This window comes from Periophthalmus magnuspinnatus, chromosome 14 (assembly GCF_009829125.3).
Source record: "Periophthalmus magnuspinnatus isolate fPerMag1 chromosome 14, fPerMag1.2.pri, whole genome shotgun sequence".
In the NCBI taxonomy this organism is placed as follows: Eukaryota; Metazoa; Chordata; class Actinopteri; order Gobiiformes; family Gobiidae; genus Periophthalmus; species Periophthalmus magnuspinnatus.
Genome location: NC_047139.1, coordinates 15,576,672 through 15,598,858, shown reverse-complemented (window position 1 = coordinate 15,598,858; position 22,187 = coordinate 15,576,672). Strand labels below are relative to the sequence as shown.

General features: G+C 40.9%; 1 protein-coding gene across 1 annotated transcript in view; it reads left to right on the top strand.

Annotated features, from left to right (window-relative positions):
- vps37d (VPS37D subunit of ESCRT-I) overlaps window positions 1–22,187 on the top strand; it is a 44,475-nt gene that overhangs the window by 4,500 nt on the left and 17,788 nt on the right. The window contains exon 2 of the mRNA XM_055226936.1: window positions 6,280–6,451. Within this exon, the coding sequence (XP_055082911.1) occupies window positions 6,280–6,451 (172 nt within the window). The remainder of the gene's footprint in view (window positions 1–6,279; window positions 6,452–22,187) is intronic.

Genomic DNA, 22,187 nt, shown 5'->3' with positions numbered 1-22,187 from the left:
ATCTTATGCATTCAGAACAACCTAATTATTCACTCGATGAGTTTATAAGCACTTTTCACAACTTTCTAGAACAGTAATACTAACAACTGGCATGCTAACAGTGCACTTACCGTTTCTCTGAAAATAAATCACTTTGTCAGTAGATGCAGACAACACACGGTGGACTTATTTTGATCTCGAGACAAATCAAGACAAATTTCACTCAAAGATATGGGAGAGAATCGGGTACATTCCTTTGGGTGAAGTAAAAAAAGAATATATTGCTTGTATCATCACTTCTTTGTTTTATAAAGTAGCATAGTAGTAGTGGAGAAAAGCAATGCATTTCAGTATAATGTCTACAGGTTTTATAGAATGGTCATTTGATTTGCAGTTCAGGTTCATTTGACTATGTGTGGATCCCCCAAGCAGCACGGAAGCTTCACACTTGGATAAATATGCGACAGACTGGCACATGTGTGGTTTGTAAAGGCGTCTGTGGAGCACTTGTAAACATTAAAGTTAGCCACTTGTTGTGAGAAAAACCGAACCTTCGTCATCTCACAAGAATGGTCCAGTGGCTGTGTTCCCACCAGACCAGAGAGACTGAGGACATGATCATATAGTTAAAGAGGAGGTAGTACAGTTCTATAGGGTATTCATTATTAACAGATGGAATCACATTTAGATCCCCATGTTACCTTGTATTGCGTTAAAAATGCTATATTTGCAGAAAACAACGTATTAATATGTTTAATTAGTTTCAGTTTTGTTTTTCACTCTGAATCCCCCGTCCCTTAGCTCCTCACCCCTTCAGAGTGAAATCACAACACAATCAGCGTGCATCTGGCTAATGAAACTAATTCGCATTGCATCAGGTTTGTGAAGTTGTTGTGTATTGTCCTCTATCCTGCATTTGTATATTCATGAAAAATTGTTGTACAGTAGCATGGGTGAAGTAGGCTTGAGTAGTGGACAATCATACTGCTAGGAGGGTTTGAATAGGGCTCGGGAGAGATTACTAGATCAAGCATGCATGGATGACATCTAAAAACCTGGCATGGCATGTTTTTGATGAGGGAAAAGCGTTATAACATGGTAGAAAGATCCAAAATGTCAATCTTGCATATGTTTGCCATGCGTGTTACATATTATCAGTACTACACCACAATTTAAACAGCCTAAAATGGACTAAACAAGAAAGATTAAACTGGGGTCCAAACCAGGGCACCAAAAAGGCCAAAATAGGACAAGGACCGTCCTCAAAACACCTTCTTCATACCACCAGAGAATTCCTGTACTGCCAATGTACGTCTACTGCAGATTGAGAACCGATGTAGTGGTTAATTGGCTTTGGCCCCACTCTAAAGGGCAGTGCGTTATTGGCTGTAGCGTTGTGTCCTGCAGCTCTGGGCTCCGGCTGCTGGTGGAGGTACTGGGCCTCTTCTTGATGAGTTTATCCCCAGGGGGTGGCTCTCTCCCGTGGCTGTGCTCATGAGTCAGTGCAGGGCTGCTCCAGTGATGGGGGAGGCTCTAGCAGTTTTCTCTCTGATCGTGAGAAGATACCAGAGTTTAGACTAGGGCTATATGATTTGGGATACATTTGTGGGCCTTCCTATAGATTTTAAACAAATATTGGTTATTGAACGCAGCAGCAGGCCAAATATCTGATGTATCTATATTGGCCCATCCCTATTCAGTAATAGGATTCTGTTCACACTTCACATTTTCAACATGTCGAGAAGAATTGACAAAAAGACTGGAATATGAATTGACAAGCAGAATCACTTCATTTCAGAACATGTTTGTACAGATCTAAACCACAAGGTTAGCAGTTTTTATGCAGAATATGACAGGAGATTTTGTTGTTTGTGGAAGAAATTATGGTATTTAAAAAATTGCAGGTTTTGCGATTTGCTAATTGGGTCCATTAAAATTGTGATTTCGATTTGCGATTAATCTTACAGCCCTTGTTTAGACGTGAGACCCAGGCAGTGAAGGCATATACAGGCTGCTTTATGTGCTGACCTTCACTAGTAGAGATGGGCCGATATGGTTTTGATATGAGCAGCCGATGACCAAAAAGCTCTGTCGATATTTTTTGGCCAATATGCAGGGTAAATTTTTATAGTTTCCCTGAAAATGTATTTCAAATTACTTCTAACTTGGCTTTACTAGGTATAGATACAATGTCTAAGAAAAACTAGCATGGTAACACATGGGGGATCCATCATCTGCTTATCCCATAGAGGTAATGGAGCACAACAGTGACCGCCCTCTCCAGTTTCGTAAAGAAATTTTCCATCCATAGACTTTAAACAAAATTCAAATATTAAGAGTTCCAAGGCATCGCGGAGGCTAACCAGCTACGTGCTAACTAATACCCTTAACGCGGTTGATTTAAGTCCAAAAGGTACATTTAAAACAAAAGATTTAGAAAATACTTTAATAACTTGACAGTTTATAAAGTTTCAGAAACAGATTTTGAATACAATTATAGTCTTATTAGTTACCACATTGATTTAGCCCTGAGCAAGCTTTCAAACTTTTTATATTATGTTTTTTTTCACAAAGTCCCTGAGAAAAATTAATTGGAAATGTGGCCGCCCACCCCTGCTGAACCGGGGGTGGCTTGTTGCCTGAGTTTGAGCATAACATGTGTACGGCAAATGGAGAATGAAATTGATGGCTACGGTTACAAGCTCACCATAATTTAATATCCGATTTCTAGACCGTCATCTTTTTTTTTTTTGCTTTTTGCCATGTTATAATGCTGTTCCCTCATCAAAACCATGCTCGAGGAGGTTTTATGTCATCCAGGCACGTAATCTAGTGATCTCTCCTGGGCCATGTTCAAACCTTCCTTGTGGTTGGCTGTAAGATTCTGTGCAATACTCAGCCTACGTCACTCATGCTCTCACATGACAATTCTCCATAAATATACAAAAGCATGAAAACAGAAGTGTACACAGCAACTTGACAAACGTGATGTGATGTGCAGTGGTTTCATTAGCAGGATGCACACTGATTATGTAGTGATGGCGCTCTGAAGGGGAAGTGAGTTGGCATGTAGAGCAAAAGGAAAAAAAACAAAAGACAAACACAAAAGTGAAACTTTAACATGTTAATACATCCTTTTCTGCGAATAGTATTTTCAAAACAATAAAAGGTAACATGATCTAATATGTTATGTGTTAGGAGTCAATACTCTATAAAAGTAATGTGCCTCTTGCATTTTTATGAATCTCTAGCGATAGCATCTGTGTATATTCAGTCCAAACATAGAAATGTGTTGCTTATTCTTTGTTTGGCGTCTGTGCCAAAGCCTCAATAGGTGTCAAAGGAGGGGTCAAATCTGGCTCTACTGAAACCCAGTCTAACTCCACATTTGTTCCCACTCAGGGTTTGGTTAGTTTCAACATTTCAAATGAGATGTTCTATGTTGGGCAAGTCCCTTTTTTGGGCTTAGAAAGCCTATTAAAGTTGATACAAGGTTTATCACCATTCTAAAGAAAATCACATTATAACATAATGGGATCTGCTTTGGAATACCTGATTTATATCTGATCTGGTAAATGTATGGGATTCTTGTATTCACTTTGCAGTTCAAATTTCAGTCATCTTTTGATTGTTAATTCTCCTGGATGTGTGACCTGAATCCGGCTGCAGCACTTTTTATTAGTCAGACCCAGGACAGCTGTGGCTATGCAATGTAAAGCAGCTTTTAAGAAATGCAAACATGTCGGCGCAAAATGTGCTCGAGCTGAGAACCGCTCCTAGGAGTTCATGAGGCACACGACTACCTCATAAAATGACTATGCAGAGAGTGTGTATGTGTGTGTATATGTGCATGTGTGTGAACATTGTTGCAGTAAATACTTTGATGCAGAAAAACCGTCAAATTGTGCAGATTCCTCGACCTTTCAGTGCAGCTGCTCTGCTCCTCTTGATGAGGCGTAAAATGTGGGACAGATGCCCGTGGCGGAGTGGACCAGGGCCAAATGTCATTTCATTTCATGCACAAAAGCTGCTATGATTTAAGTGCCAGGATGTTTGTCCAAAATGTCCATTTTGAGAGTGTGTGGTGTCAGTGGAGGAGCAGAGTGTCAGTTCAGGGCAGAGCACAGTGCACTTCAATAATAAATGGGTTGGTGTGGTCTGGTTACAGTGATATTCAGACTACATCACACCTCCCACAGGGACTGACTGAACAGCTGGGTGTTATACACAGACAGGACATGGCAACAAGCATTACGTATTAGGTACGGGTGATATATCTGTTCAAGTATCTGTATTTGGCGATATCGATACTTGATGTCGATATTTGATACTGATCTTTTTTTCACTGCCCCACTCTTTGTTTAAACATATAGCCATATAATGCTTTTCTATTTCAATTTCAAATCATTAGTCTGTTCAAACAGAGCACAAATATGTTGGGTCACAGGGCAGCAGTCTAAGGGACTTCCAGACTTCCCTCACCCCAGACATGTCCTCCAGCTTCTCCAGTGAGATCCCAAGGCGTTCCCAGGCCAGCCGAGAGATATAGTCCCTCCAGCGTTGTCCTGGGTCTTCCCCAGGGCCTCCTCCCGGTGGAGTTGGCTCCTCTCGACATGGAGGAACAGCGGCTCTACTCCCTGCTACTTGTATCCGTGATCTTGTCCTTGCTGCACCGATCCGCATGTCAATCTCACACTCCATCCTTCCCTCACTCGTGAACAGGACACCGAGATACTTGAACTCTTCCACTTGAGGCAAGGACTCACCATCCACCCGGAGAGGGCAAGCCACCTCACTCTGCCACTCCACAGGCACTGTTCCCAACCGCCATGCGATCTTGAAGAGGCGTGTCAGCCAAGACAGCCCCGCAACATCCAGAGATTTGAGGTACTCAGGACAGATCTCGTCTACTCCCGGAGCCTTGTTACCTGTTAAAAATAAAGTTTGTCTTTTGCTATGGATCAGACCTGGATGACAAAATTAAAAGCTAAATTGCGATCTTTACTTGAACTTTAGATTAATTTGTGGGTATGGATTTTGAAGGTGAAATATCGGCCCCAGCAGCAGGCCAAATATCAGATATTGGTATCAGCTAAAAAAAAAAAGAAGAAGAAAAATCCATATTGGCCCATTCCTATTAAGTATGAGGAGAGAAGGCACGTGTGCCGACTTAATCAGGAGAATCAGTTCAATCAGAAATCGGCACAAAATTTGCAGTACGCACCCTGCCCACGCAGTACGCACCCTGCCCACGCAGTACGCACCCTGCCCACGCAGTACGCACCCTGCACACGCAGTACGCACCCTGCACACGCAGTACGCACCCTGCACACGCAGTACGCACCCTGCACACGCAGTACGCACCCTGCACACGCAGTACGCACCCTGCACACGCAGTACGCACCCTGCACACGCAGTACGCACACACATTATATAAGCAGACTTGGAGTGTGCCTGGAGATGTGGCACAGATCAGTTCATGTTCACTTGACTGACACTGGTAGGTATTTGATCTTGATTCTATTAATTGCACATCACCATAGGGATGGAATAGTAACTCTGATTTGAGTCTCATATTGTAATAGTCCACAATATTGTTCTATCAGATTACAGAGACCCTGGCCCTTTGCAGATTTCTTTCAATACAAATGAATCTTGATTATCCATGGAGCAATATTGGACCCCACCCTTCATTTGAGATGTTGACTTATTCAAATTCTAAAACACACTTGTGCTGTAACCTGAAAGTTGCTAGTTTGAATCCCACCACAGTTAATACTGTAGTTGTGACTATGGGCAAGCAATCCTGAACATGGGTAGAATTATTAGTGATCAGAGAGAATACAAGCCACCTGTCTGCCCAGGGGCAGCTGTGGTACAAATGGAGCTAACGCCTCAGACTGAAAGTACAGGACTACTTTAAAACTTGTAAATATTATCCTTAAATAATTCTTGAATTACATTAAAGGTGTGGTAACTGATTTTTACAGTCTTAAAAATGTGAAAAATGGAATGGTTCATGTTAAATGGTTTGCTGTGGCCTGAAGTTATTCCACAATTACCTTATACATTTAGTCGGATGTGAAAAGCACATAATTAGGATGCTGAGACCAGACAGATTTTTATGCCATGACAGTAAAGCAAACAACAACTAACCTGCTAGGTGTTAGGTGTAGACAGTACACGGCTGACTTTTGACCTCAAGAGCTGCTTATACAATATGTCTGTACTGGAGCAAGACTCAAATATATGGGAAAAAAACAGATACAGTACCTTTTTTAACAGAACTTTTCTGTTCAGTTCCAGGAGCTCCAGGTGGACCGGGAGAACCTTCTGATGACAAACCGTAGCCTGGCGGAGGTGAGCCTGGCCCAGAGACCGCGCCTCAATACAGGCAAAGTACAGCTCGCAGACAAGTACCAGGAATTGTCCAACCTAGCAACCTCATGCTGGGACAAACAGAGCCAGCTGGGTGAGTGGACACAACCCGCCACACACACTCATTAGGATTCTATGTTTTGTGGGGACATAGCATAGATTTTGGAATCCTAACTTTGGGTGAGTAAATGGTCAGAAGAAACAACTATGACATGGTTAAAAGCTTTGAAAAGTCAATTTTACAGTTATAGGTCCGTTTTAAACAATGTTGTTGATGTAATATTGAAAGACTTGCAGTTTGGCAGTATGCTTCGGGTCATTGTCCAATTGGAAGACCCATTTGTGCCCAAGCTTTAATTTCCTTGCTGATGAATTCCACATATAAGAATTTGCTCCTGCAGCAAAACAACTCCACAACATGCCACTGCCACCCCCGTATTTCACAGTTGGGATGGTTTTCTCAGGCTTGCAACCTTCCCCTCTTTTCACTCCAAACGTAACGATGCTCATTATGGTCAAACAGTTAAATTTTAGTTTCATCAGACCACAGGACATGTCTCCAAAAATTAAGGCCTTTGTCCCTGTGTGCATTTGCAAACTGTAATCTGGCTTTTTATGTTTCTTTTGGAGTACAGTGGTCCCTCGGCTCACTTTTTGCAGTCTCACTGTTTCATGGATGGTTTTTTTTGCGCAATTTTGCATGCTTTTTAAAAAAAAATTTTTTTTACAGTGTATGAAAGTGCATTGTGTTCTGCGTCCTGATTGGCTATGGGACGTGGTGTGTCTCCTGTACAGTACAGAATGCATTCAGCTAAATTTATGTAACCTTTCATTTTTTTGACGTATATAATTTTATGTATTAACATTTATTTGGGTATTAGTATTTTATTTATTACTTTGTAATTATTTTATTAACAATGAATATTATTTATTATATTATGTTGGATACATTATTTACTTTCTTCTACATTATTTACTTTCTTCATAGTAATATTGATTCCTACTTAATGCTGTGGTACAGCGCATTTGAGGAGCGCACCGATAAAAGTGTAACAAGAGTGAACGCGCACAGGGCACGCATGAGATGAGTTAAGTTGTTGAACAAAGATGAGCTGTACACTGTCCTGCTATGTTTGTCTATTTAAGCAAGGAAGACACCAAGAAAATACATCATATTAAATTGGACTGTAACCCGCCAAACCACAGCCTCAAGAGACTGGAGAGAACGATATATTAGGGATACATTTACATAAATGTTCAATGCTAGCAGTGCGACTCTGAAGTGCTGTATGTTTGCAAGTTTTCTCCCTGACAAAACCCACAATGTCGATTAAACGTTCTGCACCAACAAAGGCACTGAGGGAAGGTAGAATTTACACGGCTGTAGCGCTCCATTACGGAATAAATTAATCTTCGGTTCGTCACATAAAGGAGGAAAATAACATAAGGACGACAGCAGCAATAAGTTTTAACAAGGATGCAAAAAGGGCTGTAAATTCCCACAACAAGACCATCATAAGGATGGCGTCTGCTTTGACTTTGTGGATCAGTGTGGATCCTACAGTGCCCTCGTGCAGTTGTCAGTGTGACAGTGAGTAAGATTTGAAATGATATATTTTAACAATTTCACATATAAGATGCATCTAGGTATAAATCGCACCTCCCGACAAACTATGAAAAAAAGTGCGACGTATAGCCTGGAAAATAGGATATCTCAATTACCAAATCACAAAAGCTTTACTCAAGCAATGGACAAAATATCCTTCCTTCCTGGTCCTGTAGTTTAGACATCTACAAACATGTTCTAAAATGTATGCAATTCTTGGATTAGTTTAGTATTGGTTTAGTAGTTCAGATTTCAGTCTTCTTAGAAATATTATTACTCCTTGTCCTGAGATTCCGAATTCACACATCTCCAATACTTTCCAAAGATGTTAGTCTGGTCTTTGGTGAATCTGCCCGAGTTCAGATGGACAAAGTTTACAGATGGATGAGCCATGGATGGATTCTTGGTCTGTCCTTATCAAAACATACATGGCGGCTTACCAGGAATAAAAGGGGAAAAACATAAACACAGAATACTAAAAAACATTGCAGATTGGGGACCAATGAGCTTATTCGGGTCACCTGTGTCACTGAAGAAAAAAAAAGTAATTACATTGTGGGGTTCTGTGGGGTGTGTGCGATAACTTGCAAGTAGTGCAGTTCCTAGTTCTACGTAATTGAGCTTATCTGTTTCAGCAATTATAGCTGCAAAGTATTGTTGTCATGATACTTACTTACTCTGTTTTGGTACTAGGGAATAGACTCAATACTCAATACCAATTCTGATACTACGATGATAATAAAAATAATATGTGATTTTCAACATTAAATCAATACTAAAACTGGTATCAAAGTTTTAGTATCTGATTTTCAGTAGTTCTGACTGCCCTGCTTTAGTACTAATGCCAAAATACTAGGCCAACCTGAACATCTTTGTAGACGCGCACACGCACTAGGCTGGTGGTCAGGAGCGGTCAGGAGGTTGGACAGCCAGCAGAACCAGGGTGAGTGATGGAGCTGGAGCAAACATGGCCTTGTCAGAGATAATGCTTGGATGGTATTATTACTGTTGGCTTTGGTTGAAGGCACACGATTACACAGCGTTTTGAGTGCGCAGTGATGCGGTCAGTGCAAGGGCCAGTGAAGCATGGGCGTATTGTGATGTCTGAGCGGTCAGTGGGGCGGAGAATAGTGGTTATCATCAGAATATGGTCAGGCAGAAATATGACTGAGCTGTCGAATGCAATGAATGGTGACTCATCAAATATGTTCCAAGTCATCAGCAAGCCCCTTCTAACTATCGGGCTGAAGATCGGCGGTTTAGTCCCTACTGCACTGGATATTGCATTTTATGCCAGGGAAGCTATGGCACAGAAATATCGTACTATCAAAATTACTTTGGAGCTTGTCAAATAGAATGGATTTTGAAGGAAAAAAATATACCCTACCTCATTTAATGAAATCAACTAGTTGTGTCAAACAAATCTATACACATTGAAATTACTGCGGAGGGGTAAAAGTGCTTTGAGATAAAAGTCGAGTGTTTTGAGTTAAAAAAGTCCAAGGTGGCTTAGCTCCCTTAGTTTTAGTAGTGTCTTGATCAAATTTGCCACTTGTAAGCCTCATTGTTACTCATGATAACTCTCTTTGTAACCATAGAAATGCTTAATTAGACAAGTATTTAAAACTTACTCAAGTAAATATTAGTAAATACTATGTAAATGTAACTACTTATGTAGTTAACAATGCCTAAATAATACATTATATAAAACGATGCACACATCCTAGTGTAGATGTCCATACAGATACATTGTCCTTCCTTGTATCACTGTGCATGTGTCTGGTCCCAAAGGCCAGACTGCCTCCTCCGTCCTGCCTCATATGTGCTATAGTGTGGCATATTCTAATGAGAGCTGCAGAGGAGCGTACAGAGGGCATGGCCAGACCCACTCGGGGTTAAATCCACTCTAGCCTCCTCTTCCTCTCTCCTCCGCCCTCATTGCTTCAGTCAAACATTTAGCCAGCGCGTCTTTGACACCCGGGGCCTTTGTGGAGCTGTCACTGTTGCCGTCTCATTAGATTTTGGCTTTTCCGGGCTTCAGCGAGTCAGTGAATGCCCCAGCGGGATGGCACGACGGTCATGGAAACTAAACGGAGCTGAGGAGAAGGCAGCAGGAAGCTAACAGCGATGGCAGTGGAATGTGTGAGTTTTGTGTGGGACAGAGGCTTCGGAGGAGGTGTCTGTAAAGCTGATTGGTGGGCAGTGAAAATAAGAAGGGCAAGTGTATCAGACGGGAAGATGACTTGTACATGTGGAAGCAAGTTTTAATACCTACACCTTAAAGCCCCATCGTATGCCATAAAACCTATCTATCTCCATGGTCCAAATATGGTTTTAACTTTCTATTTTCATGCCATCTCCAGAAAGTTGCAAAGTGTTGCTTTAATTAGCTGTAATAAAGCATGAAGAAAGACTTAATTCATAATAAATTTAAGAATTATTCAGGTTTAGTAACTAACTAAATGTAATGTACCTGATTTTTACGGTCTTAAAAACATGAAGCAGAACCATTTCATTTTAAATGGTTTGCAGTGGTCCAAAGTTATTCCTCACAGAACAAGAACTCTTATTGTTCAACACAGAATTGAACTGAATTATTGAAGCAGTTATTTCAATCTTGAATCAAACTCTGCAGTCACACAGAAGGTAAAGAAGTCACAGCTGCCCTGTGACTGACAAAGCCACGACTGGCCTTGTTGCTTTGAGGCACTGTAATTATTATATATGTTACATAACATGTACATATACATGTCATTGGTTAAAAAAGTCATAGATAAATTACAAATATGGGTTAGAGGTTTTACAAACCTTATCTCTTCAGTCCGGTTGTTTCCCAAGCAAAATGAAAATAGCAAAAGTGATACCACTTTTCAAAAATGGAAATAAACAGTTTCACAAATTATAAACCAATTTCACCGTTGCCTCAGTTCTCAAAAATTCTAAAAAAAAAAATTCATTTCTCAGCTAGAGAAGTTTGTTGACAAACATCAAATAATAAATGAGCAAAAAAAAAAAAAAACCTACATCCGGCATATGAGAAACTAAAATAGCCAAGAGCCTCACAGTTATAAATAAAGCAAAACAATATCTTGATCACACTGCACATTATACTGCTCACTGGTTCTTCCTTATTTCATGTATTGTGTTGAAATATGGGGTAATAATTACCAATGCTCAACTAAGCCATGATTCTTATTGCAAAAACGAGCAGTGGGATCATTCACAAGGTTGTTTTTTTAGGACATGCTCACGATCTTTTCATCCAGTCCAGATTATTAAAATTTCCCGACCTTGTAAAATATTATACTGTAATTATGTTATTCTAAGCCTTCAATAAATTGTTACCATGTAATGTGCAAAAGCGTTTTGTCCTTCAAGAAAGAATTTATAATTTGAGTTGATAATCCAGGCATACTATAGAATGACATCACATTCTTGATGGAAGAAGGTTGTGTTTGCTAAAGAAAATATAAAGCAAGAAAACCAGAATAACATGAAGATAATAGAGATTTTTGGAGAACAGAGCAAGTCGATCTAAAACAATAACTCAGACATAAAAATTATAAACAAGCTAAAGCCAGGTTAAGCATTATGCTTAATGCTTTTAGGCATTATAGAATGCCTAGGGATTTAGGAGAAGTATGAAATTAATCAATCTTATCTTACTTTGTCTAAATGCCTTGAAAGTTGAGAATAATGATTAATTTCCTACTTTGCTTTTGACAGAAAGTCTGACATAAACAAGTGACAGGCAAAGTTGATAATATGGCATTCTATAGAAATGACCAGGCAAAGTGTGTTCTTTTGGTGGAGCTGTGGAGAGCATTAGTGATGAGTTTGTGTTGTGTAGGCCGTTTGTTTTGAAATGATATGTTTTCTCTCTGACTGAGGGGATCTAATTTAGCGTCAGTAAGTCCTAATATCCTGCCCTGGTTCATTAGAGATGTCGGTCAGTGATGGCAGGTCAGAGGAATGCTGGACTTCCTGTGTGGTCATGTGATTGAGCAGCAGGAGGGAATCAGAATCAGAATCAGAATCACTTTTATTGATCCCCGAAGGGAAATTCTCTTAGTTACCAGATGCCACAACCACAAGATAGAATTTAAGAATAAAAATAAAAAGTAATTTAAATAAGAATAAAATTTGTGCAATAAGAATAGGTGTCATGCAATAAGAAATAAAGTGTCAGTGTTTCTAAAAGTGTCAGTGTTAAACAAATAAATAAATAGATCACCTCACAAAAATCACACACTATTTACATCTATGTACAAAGTGGAATATTGGAGTATTGAAGTGTTTGGTTACAGAACGGAGTTTAACAGTTTGATGGCGACAGGCAGGAAAGATTTCCTGTGTCTCTCAGTGGAGCAGCGTGGCAGTAACAGTCTGTGGCTGAACGAGCTCTTCAGATTGGCCAGCACCTCGTGGAGGGGGTGGAGGGGAGAGTCCAGAATGGTCCTGACTTTGGTCAACATCCTCCTGTCCGACACAACAGTCAGAGAGTCCAGCTCCTCCCCCACAACATGACCAGCCTTCCTGATGATCTTATTGAGCCTATTAGTGTCCCTCACGCGCAGACTGCTGCCCCAGCAGACCACAGCGTACATGATGGCACTGGCCACCATAGACTCATAGAACATCCTGAGCATCGTCCTGCAGATGTCAAAGGACCTCAGCCTCCTCAGGAAATAGAGGCGGCTCTGGCCCTTCTTATAGACTGCGTCCACGTTTCTGCTCCAGTCCAGTTTATTGTCCAAGTACACTCCCAAGTACTTGTACTCCTCCACCACGTCCACACTGACCCCATGGATGGAGATGGGAGTCACAGCCACTTTGGTCCTCCTCAGGTCCACCACCAGTTCTTTTGTCTTGGTCACGTTGAGTTGAAGGTGGTTCTTCTCACTCCACGTGACAAAGTTGTCCACAACAGTCCTATACTCCCTCTCGTCACCACCGCTGATGCATCCCACCACTGCAGAGTCATCAGAAAACTTCTGAAGGTGGCAAGTGTCACTGCAGTAGCTGAAGTCCGTGGTGTAGAGAGTGAAGAGGAAGGGAGAGAGGACTGTCCCTTGTGGAGCCCCGGTGTTGCTGACCACTCTGTCTGACACACAGCCCTGTAAGCGTACATACTGTGGTCTTCCAGTGAGATAGTCCACAATCCAGGACACCAGGGAGTCCTCCACCTGCATCACCGCCAGCTTCTCAGCCAGCAGAGCCGGCCTGATGGTGTCAAAGGCACTGGAGAAGTCAAAAAACATGACCCTCACAGTGGCAGCCGGTGTGTCCAGGTGGGGGTAGACTCTGTGGAGTAGGGTCAAGATGGCGTCATCTACTCCGAGATGGGGCTGGTAGGCGAACTGGAGGGGGTCCTGCAGATGTTGGACCCTGGGCCTCAGCTGCTCCAAGACGAGTCGTTCCAGAGTCTTCATGATGTGGGAGGTCAGTGCCACAGGCCTATAGTCCTTGGGGTCGCTGGGGTGCGGCGTCTTCGGGACAGGGACGAGGCACGATGTTTTCCACAGCAGGGGGACTCTCTGAAGACTCAGGCTCAGGTTGAAGATCAGGTGCAGGACACCACTTAGCTGAGGGGCACAGTTCTTTAAGACCCTGGGACTCACTCCATCAGGCCCTGGAGCTTTGCCAGCCCTGAGTCTCAGCAGCTGTCTCTTCACCTGCTCTTCAGTGACAGTCAGTGTGGAGGTGTCAGGAGGGGGAGGGGTGGAGCTGTCGGAGGTGTGAGCAGAGTCTTCCCCTGGAGATGGACGGGGGAGGGGGGTGGGGGAGGCTACTGGCTGGAGATGGTAGTTGCCTGCCAGTTCAAAGCGATTAAAGAAGATGTTGAACTCATTGGCTAAGTTCACATCCCCCTCAACGCCTCTCCCTCTGGTCGGCTTGTGTCCTGTGATGGCTCTCATGCCGCTCCAGACTTCCCTGATGTTCTTCTGTCGGAGGGGTGGGGGTTAGTAGAGTCTTGATCTTCTGATATGTACAAGAGTTTCATACATTTGAATTTTTAGTGTCAAATCCAAGTACAATTCATACAGCCTGTTGGAAAAATACATAAAATAATCTATTCATAAATTTAATTCCTGACATGTTGAATAATTTAGATTTTATTTTTTGTATTACAAATTTTTCACCTAAACTAGAGCAGGACTGTGAAATGTCAGTTCCAGAAACATGCAATTTGCCATAGAGATCCCAGCTCCATAATCATTAGTTTGTGAAAACTACATGAGATCTCTGAACCATTTTGCTGTGCCAGTAGAGTGTGGGGACCTGGACAACATTTGAAATCTTGGTTCGATCAAATTGTATGCCAGATTATTTTTAAAGCCTTAAATGCATTTTCAGCCCCTCGAAACCTGTTTTAGACCTTCTGGCATTTAAGTAAGCAGTGTTTCCACAGATTATGGGTGTTTCTCAAGTAAAAATTTGTAGATTTAAGCCAACATCTCACTGCTAACTGCAGTGCTGCTGAAATAGCTTTTATGACAGTTCAGGTGCGTACACATGCCGTTTGCTTCTGAGACTCCAGAACTCTCCAGCACTTGACCTTCTTTTGTCAAATCTAAATGAAAAAACATGGGGAAAAATCTAATTTTGTTACATCAATTTTGTCTTGAGAAATCTTGTCCCATTCCTATTTGAGAACGTTCACTGCCATAACACAATATAAACTTTTGGTCCCAGGAACCTTCCTGCTCTGATGAAACAGCCCAGCAGTTCAGATGTGTCCAGTGATTTAATGACAGCTCGTAATCAAATCATGCCTCACATGAGAAGGTGACACTGTCTCACACTCTATTTCTGCTCCTCTCTGTAGCTGCATCTAATACAGGTCTGCAGTTCTGCAGAGCTCTAGTAACAGGGTTACAGGTGAAAGTCTGTGGTGACTTTTGCGTTGTTTTAGAGAATTTCAAAATTTCCAAACTAAACCAAAGCATGAGTGATAGGTTTATGGATTGACCAGGACTAGACCAGGACTAGACCAGGACTAGACCAGGACTAGACCAGGACTAGACCAGGACTAGACCAGGACTAGACCAGGACTAGACCAGGACTAGACCAGGACTAGACCGAGACTAAACCAGAAAAAAGTGAAGAGGCCGGGTCTAGGCCAGGTCTAGGCCAGGTCTAGGCCGGGTCTAGGCCAGGTCTAGGCCAGGTCTAGACCAGGTCTAGTTTAAGCAATGTAAAGAGATCTTATCCTGATGGAAGAAGAAAAATAATGAAAAACATGACTTCAAATGGATGACAATACAATGCATTAGAGCAGTCATATCTTCTGTCCTCACATTTGTGAAGTGTGTGTAATTGTACAACTTATGGCGATATGCAGGTAATTAGGATAAAGGAATCCGAGGTTCATTCCAAACAATCTTTATGTAGATCCAGAATATTTTGGTGATACCCTGGTCTAAAAGGCAGTTTCACTACAGTCCAAAGTCAAATCTCTCATGATCAGAATCTTTTTAAGAGAAGAAACTTTGAAACAGCTCAACCATGGAAACTGTTTCACTGAAAAATATGCAGCATTGTGTTTGATTGAAATTAAATTATCATATTTCCTTTTTGTAGAAAGTAAAGTTGACATATACTAATTCATACTTGTACTACAGCATGTTTTATGAAAATTTTGTAGGACTTGGATAGATTAGGTAGTATGTATTATCTCCATAGAGAAATGTGTCCTCTACATTTGGCCCATCCTTCAGTGTCTGCAGTTATCCTGTCAGGAGGAGTGGTACTTTGGTCAGGAGTACCTAGCTGGAGGACTTCCCATTATATATTTATATCATATATTTTATTTTTACAAGTTGACCTATTAATGTAGTATTATCACTATAAACATGAAATAGTTCACTACACTTCAACGAGGCCTGTTACAATAAAACTTTGTGAAACAGAACATGTTGCTATAGAGAAATATTCCGATAAACAGCAATATTGAATCTACTTTATGCCACTTACACAATACAAAATAAAGCAGGTTTATCCCTATAAACCATATTTAAAAATACAGAATCATTCAAAAGCCTGAGCTACAATAAATAAATAGCAGAATGAACCAATAACTCATGCTGTGTGTTACTTTTTCATCTCCACAGCTCAAATCTTACTGTACTAAATAAAAAAATGCCAGAAACATCCCCACTATTGCAACAAAAATATACACAGGATAAATGACCCCCAAAATGTATCATTCAAGCTGAAACTATAAGTCGATACAGTAATTATGGTGACAGGCCAAACTCCAAAACATATTAACATTCTCTGATCGTCAGTATTGTGCAGCCTGGTTGACTGTTTGGAGAATAATTATCTCTATTACAGCTTTAGATAAGTGCTCTGTAGCCCTCTTCACCCCGCACTCATGTAGCCAACAGGATATTTTCTTGTTAAAGCATGGTCTCACCGCAGGCATGTCCACTGAGAGGACACAGGTGTGAGAGAGGGCGCCTGAGATCCAATGTCCCCGAGCATAGACCGATCTGCAGCTGAGCAGGCCTCAGTTGAGGAAAGAGTCAGTGCATGAAATAATAGAAAATTCCCCAATATTATTTAACTCGATGACTTAAATGACTTAAAAATGCTGTAACTGATTTTTTGCTGTCTTAAAAACATGAAAAACAGAACGCGAGTAGTGATCCAGTTATTCCTCACTTCTTACTTTATGCATTCAGAGCATTCTTATTATTGACAGCGATGAAATTACAAGTGCTCCTCACAACTCTCAGAGGCCAGTGTGGAGTTTTGCTGTGACGGTAAAGCTAAGAACTACCATGCTGACGTGCACTTGCTGATTGTCTTGTACCTCTGTTTATCCTGTTCATATGCTGCACATGTACATAACAGTCAGAGCCACTTCCTGTAAAAAATAGTGCTGTAGGCCTTTTAAAAAAATGTTATTATACTTCCACTGTGTTGTTTATTTTTAATAGTTATTTATATCGACTTTTGAGAACCTTTTTTATTATCTCGTGCTGTTCTCAAACACTTGAATTTCCCCATTGTGTGATAAAGGCTCTTATCTCAATATATCTGCTCTGGGGCAAGACCAATTCTCTTTATATACAGGGGGAAAAAATCATGTACAGAGCCTTTGAATCAAAATAAATACATGTATTAAAATGCACAAATTCAATATTAAAATTAAATAAAAAACACTAACTTTAACATTAACTATAATTACTTCCAGCCCTGCTCTGCAACGCTGATGCTGAATAGTTTTTTTGCCCCGGATATGAATACAGTCGTTCTTCTATTGTTAAAACATGTGGCGTTATTACCTTACCCATTTAATGTCCTGTTATGTGACAGTGGGGGACGTTCTCGCTACATTGTTTGAACTTGAATGAAATGCTCCATTCACAAAACCACAGGCCGCTGTAAAGTGACCCGACGCATTCCTTTGTGTTCTCCTGTTCCACGTGTCACTTTGAACTCTGGGACTTTTCCTGTGGCCAGAGGAAGAGGAGGAGGAGAAAGAGGGAGAAGGTGAGGGGTAAAGGGAGGGAGTGAAAGGGGGAAAGGGAGAGCGAAAGGGGAAGGCAGAAGGTGAGGGCTAAAGAGGGGGAGTGAAAGGAGGAGGGTGAAGGTGAGGGATAAAGAGAGAGTGAAAGGGGGAGAGGGAGAGCAAAAGGGGTGGGAGAAAGTGAGGGCTAAAGGGAAAGAGTGAAACAGGGGAAAGGGAGAAGGTGAAGGATAAAGGGAGCTTGAAAGGGGGAAGGAGAAGGTGAAGGATAAAGAGACAAAGGGAGTTGGGGAGTGGAAGAAAATAGAGGGAGAGAGAGAGGTGTGAGGGATAGTGCAGGAGAGGTGGAGGGCATAGGGGGCAGATATGAGGCAGAGCGGTGGGAGAGAAAGAAGGGGGTGGAACTGTGAGGGAGAGAGGGGGTTGGTGTTGGTTCCACCTTCTGCCATCAGAGGAAGTGACTACAGAGGTTTGAGGCTAGAGGGAGAGAGGTCACCTTGAATTCAGCCAAAGTCCAACATGGGAGAGGGGGGATGACATGGAAAATAAAGGCATCAGTTAAACGTGCTGTACCTGATGTCTTAAAAATGTGAAAACAAAACTAGTTCATTTTAAATGGTTTGCAGTGGTCCACAGTCATTCCTCACTTACCGTATACATTCTGAGCATCCTGATCACTCACCACAATGAGTTTATATGCGGTTTTCACAAAGCGGAGTTCTGCTGTGACTGTAAAGCTAACAATAACTAGTATGCTGACGTGCACTTTCTCATTATCAAACAATAAAAAGTTTTATAATTGGATGCAGACGGTACACAGCTGACCTATTTTGACCTCAAAAGTTGTATACTTATATCTGTACTGTATACTTATATTTTTCTCAAATATATGGGAAAATTGGGTACAGAACCTTTTAAAGAAGATATATAAAGCATTTCTTCTAGTATCTACTATTAAACTTTCATATTTGTCGATCATCATTTTACATTTGGGGAATTGTAAAATGCAACAGCTAAATGATAAAAAAGGTCCATTGATTTCATGATCAAAACATGCTTTTTATTGTTGAAAAGTCAAAATTTTAACCCTACATGTATGACCCAGTATTTTAATTTTTTGAGTAATCGCAAGGAAGTAGACAGCAGGGGGTGGAGTTAGGGGTTAGGTGAAAACAGACATTTTCTAAGCACTCAAGTATCAAATGCAGGACAATACAGGATTAGTCAAACAATTAGGAAGCAAGTACTCGGTTACATTTACTTAAGTATTTTTTTTAAAGAAATTGTACCTTGTGTGTTCAGAGTACTTAGCAGCATACTTTTACTTTTACTGTTACTTCAATAAAAACATTACTCAAGTCGGTGTAAAAGTCTTGGTTCCTTTCCCCACTGTGAGTAAAAAGCAAAAGCTTTATGTTGACAATTTGAAATGATTGGAACATTTGTGTTTCTTGCACCGCTCCTTCACATATGATTTAGTTTGTTTCATTTTTGTGTCTGTTTTGAAAATGTTATGATTTTGTGCATTGTTTAATGTTTTGTCTTTCAGATTATATTAACTTTAAATTGTAAAACCGATACTCTTAATTTTGTAATATGTTGGACAAGTTTTATGTTCTTCTTCTTGAGCAATGTTATTTTGTAGTAATGTTATTCTGACTGCAGTTCAGTTTTTCTCTACTATAAACCGCTCTGGATGAGGAAAAGCCATTTTAACAGAAGCTCATAAAAGTTGATTGTACAAAATGTGTCCCCTTTAAGCAAGTCATTTTTTGGGGGTTTGATATCTGTGTCGATGGAGAAGTGCAGTTACCTTAGCAGAACATTTTGAAAAATCACATTTCTCCTTCGTTCCATTTGTCTGTGTTAAGGAGCCTGCCAAGATCCAGTACTACTCACAGGAGTCACTTAAAAAGACTCCATCGCTCTAAGCTGACTGCAGAATGGGCTAAAGGCTTACTCACACAGACCTGTCAAGTGAGTGCTCCCTAGTCAGTATTTAGGGCAGCTGTAAAGTGGAGTGCTTTGTGTAGTCTACTGTTTAAATGTGATTTCCCAGGAGGCAGCAGACTAGTGAACAACTCAAAGACGTCCATGTAATTAATGCCTTTTCAGGGCCAAACTGTTACATTGGGATGTTACAAGCATACTCCTGTTTTTGACTTATCTATAAGCACATTAGATACGCCACAATTTTTTCTCCATAGAGATGTTTTTGCTTTGCCTCGTATGTTCTACCGTATCTATGGCATTTTATAACATTGCCTCATCAAAAACATGCTTGAAGAGGTTTTCTATATCAATATCAATATCTATATTACAATTGGCAAAATTAGGAAATTGTAAAAAGTGAAATTTTGAATAAATAGAATGTCCGAAATTTGTTATAGACCCTAGTAATTGTCCCATTCCTAGTTAAAAGTCCTTGTTTTTCCTCCGGTCCCTTATCCATAGCTGATTGTCCTACTGCCGGTGCCCTGTGGAGCATAGTCTGTGTGGAGACATGCTCTCAGGTTGTTTGCAGGACAGACATATGGGACAAGGGGAGAGGGAAGGGATGGGGACGGCATCCGGCTGCATGACTCCATGGCTAATTGTGAAAACCCAGGACACATCCGTTGCACTACCCTGACCTATATGGGAATGCTCCGCCTTTCTTTCCAATCCAGCCTAGTTAACGGCTTTCACAGGCATTTGTTTATTTAAGCATGCCTATTTGACCGTGGAAATGCATACATGATCAAAAAGGAGTGAAGAGGGGCAGCTTTTCTAGTCCCACTTCTTAATGATTTTATCCTTTTAATTAAGACTCCAGGTGATTTTTTTTTTTTTTTATGCATTTTTATGGTGATGAAATGTTTTTGTTTTTTTTATCATAGCCCTGGGCAATGTTGACAAAAAATTAGTAAAAATCAGCTACAACATATTTTAATTTCTTAAAAACTGAACTAGTTCATTTTAAACTGTTTAAAATGGTCCAAAGTCATTCCTTACCTAATAATTCACCTCCCCTTTGGTCCACTTTAGACATCTCAAACAGGGCAGTACGGTTCACGTTAGACAGTGTAGACACTTGCGACCCATACTGATCTGCTTCAAAGTGAACCAGTGGAAACAAAGCTTTAGGATGCTAATGTGCACTTCCTGATTCTTAAGCAATAAAACACTTTATAAATGGATGCAGCACAAAGCGGACTTATTTTGACTTCAGGAGCTGCATAAAATGTATCTGTACTGGGACAAGAGAAGTTTTGATCAAATACATGGGGGAAAATCATAGAGAGCCTTTAATCAGGTAATTTTTTTATAGTGAACAGTATGCTCAATAGTCTAATGTTCTCTAAAATTATCCCTTTTTGACCTTAAGTTTAAGGTGCACTTAATTGTCCCGGTGGGGAAATTTGTCCTCTGTATTTGATCCATTCTTCAATGACACTTGAGCAACCTGTCAGGGGCAGTGAGCGCCACAATGCTGCACCCTGGGGACCCATCTCCACATTTGGAGCTAGTCTTGGTCAGGACCATCTTAGCTGGAGGATTATACCTGTACGTTTTGAGGTAATATCTGTATTTATTTCTTGTGTGAACCCATGGAGCTGTACGAATGCTAAAAATGTGATGTTGTAATGTCCATATTAGCTGGAGGCCCAGAGGTTATGGATGGGTCTATGTAGGAGTCATGTGATCCTTGCCCACAGGAAGTGATATATTCAAAATACATAAACGGCACATTGTTGTGGTTTGCGTGTGACCTTTTATTGTCCTTCTGAGCTAACTGCCGCAGGGTTGGGATTAGCATGTTTATTTCCGTGGTGTTTGTTGGGTTTATGTAGATAAGTCAGATGATGAAGTAATTAAAAGTGACATTTTGAAACAATGCAAAATACAAAGTTGCAAGCATATTGGCTATTGTTCAGAACATAACTTTTCACTGTTGTATATTTAATCAAATGTGGGATCGGCAAAAATTTAAATATTGGACAAAAATGGATATCTGGGAATATTGGAAGTTGTATATTGCACATTCTTTGGTTTTCATACCTTTAAGAGAAAATCAGGTAAAGCACCTTTTAACTAGGATTGCTATGTCAGGTATTGGCGATATTGGTGATGATGGTGTAAAACGGTCCCTCGACTTCAGATGCCTGTTCTTATATCAACGCTGTGTCTCCAGGCTGCATGTAACTGGCGGTGTGTGAATGTCGGACATGTCTGATCCTGTTGAGTGAGTGTAGAGATGCAGGAGTCTATGAGAGCATTGTGGAGGTATGTGCGGTGCAGTGGTACTCCGGAGCCCAGCCGGTGCTGTAGTTCTCTTGTTGTGTTTTATGGAGTGGGGGAGGGGAGGCGGAGGAGGGGTGTAATACTGAACAATGCTTCCAGTGTATTTGTGCACTGCTGCTGTCAGACAGTGCACAAATACATTGCTTTGATGATGCCTGCACTTGGATTTAAAAACATAAGGTTCAACGTTGAGTACAGGAACACAATCTGTTCAAACATCTGCATATGGTACTGAATTCACCTGGAGAGGCCAAGATGGATACATGTGATCGGAGGTGCAAGAAATGGTTATTTGGGGCCTAAGCACTAGTGATAATGAAGAGGAGAACAGGCTGAAGAGGCTGATGGTTCTGCTGCTGCAGTGGACATATGACAGATGGTAGGATGATTGAGCAGTGGCAGAGTGTATTTCTATAAATGGCTTAAGAGATGATTGGTTTAGAGCAGGGGTCAGCAGTC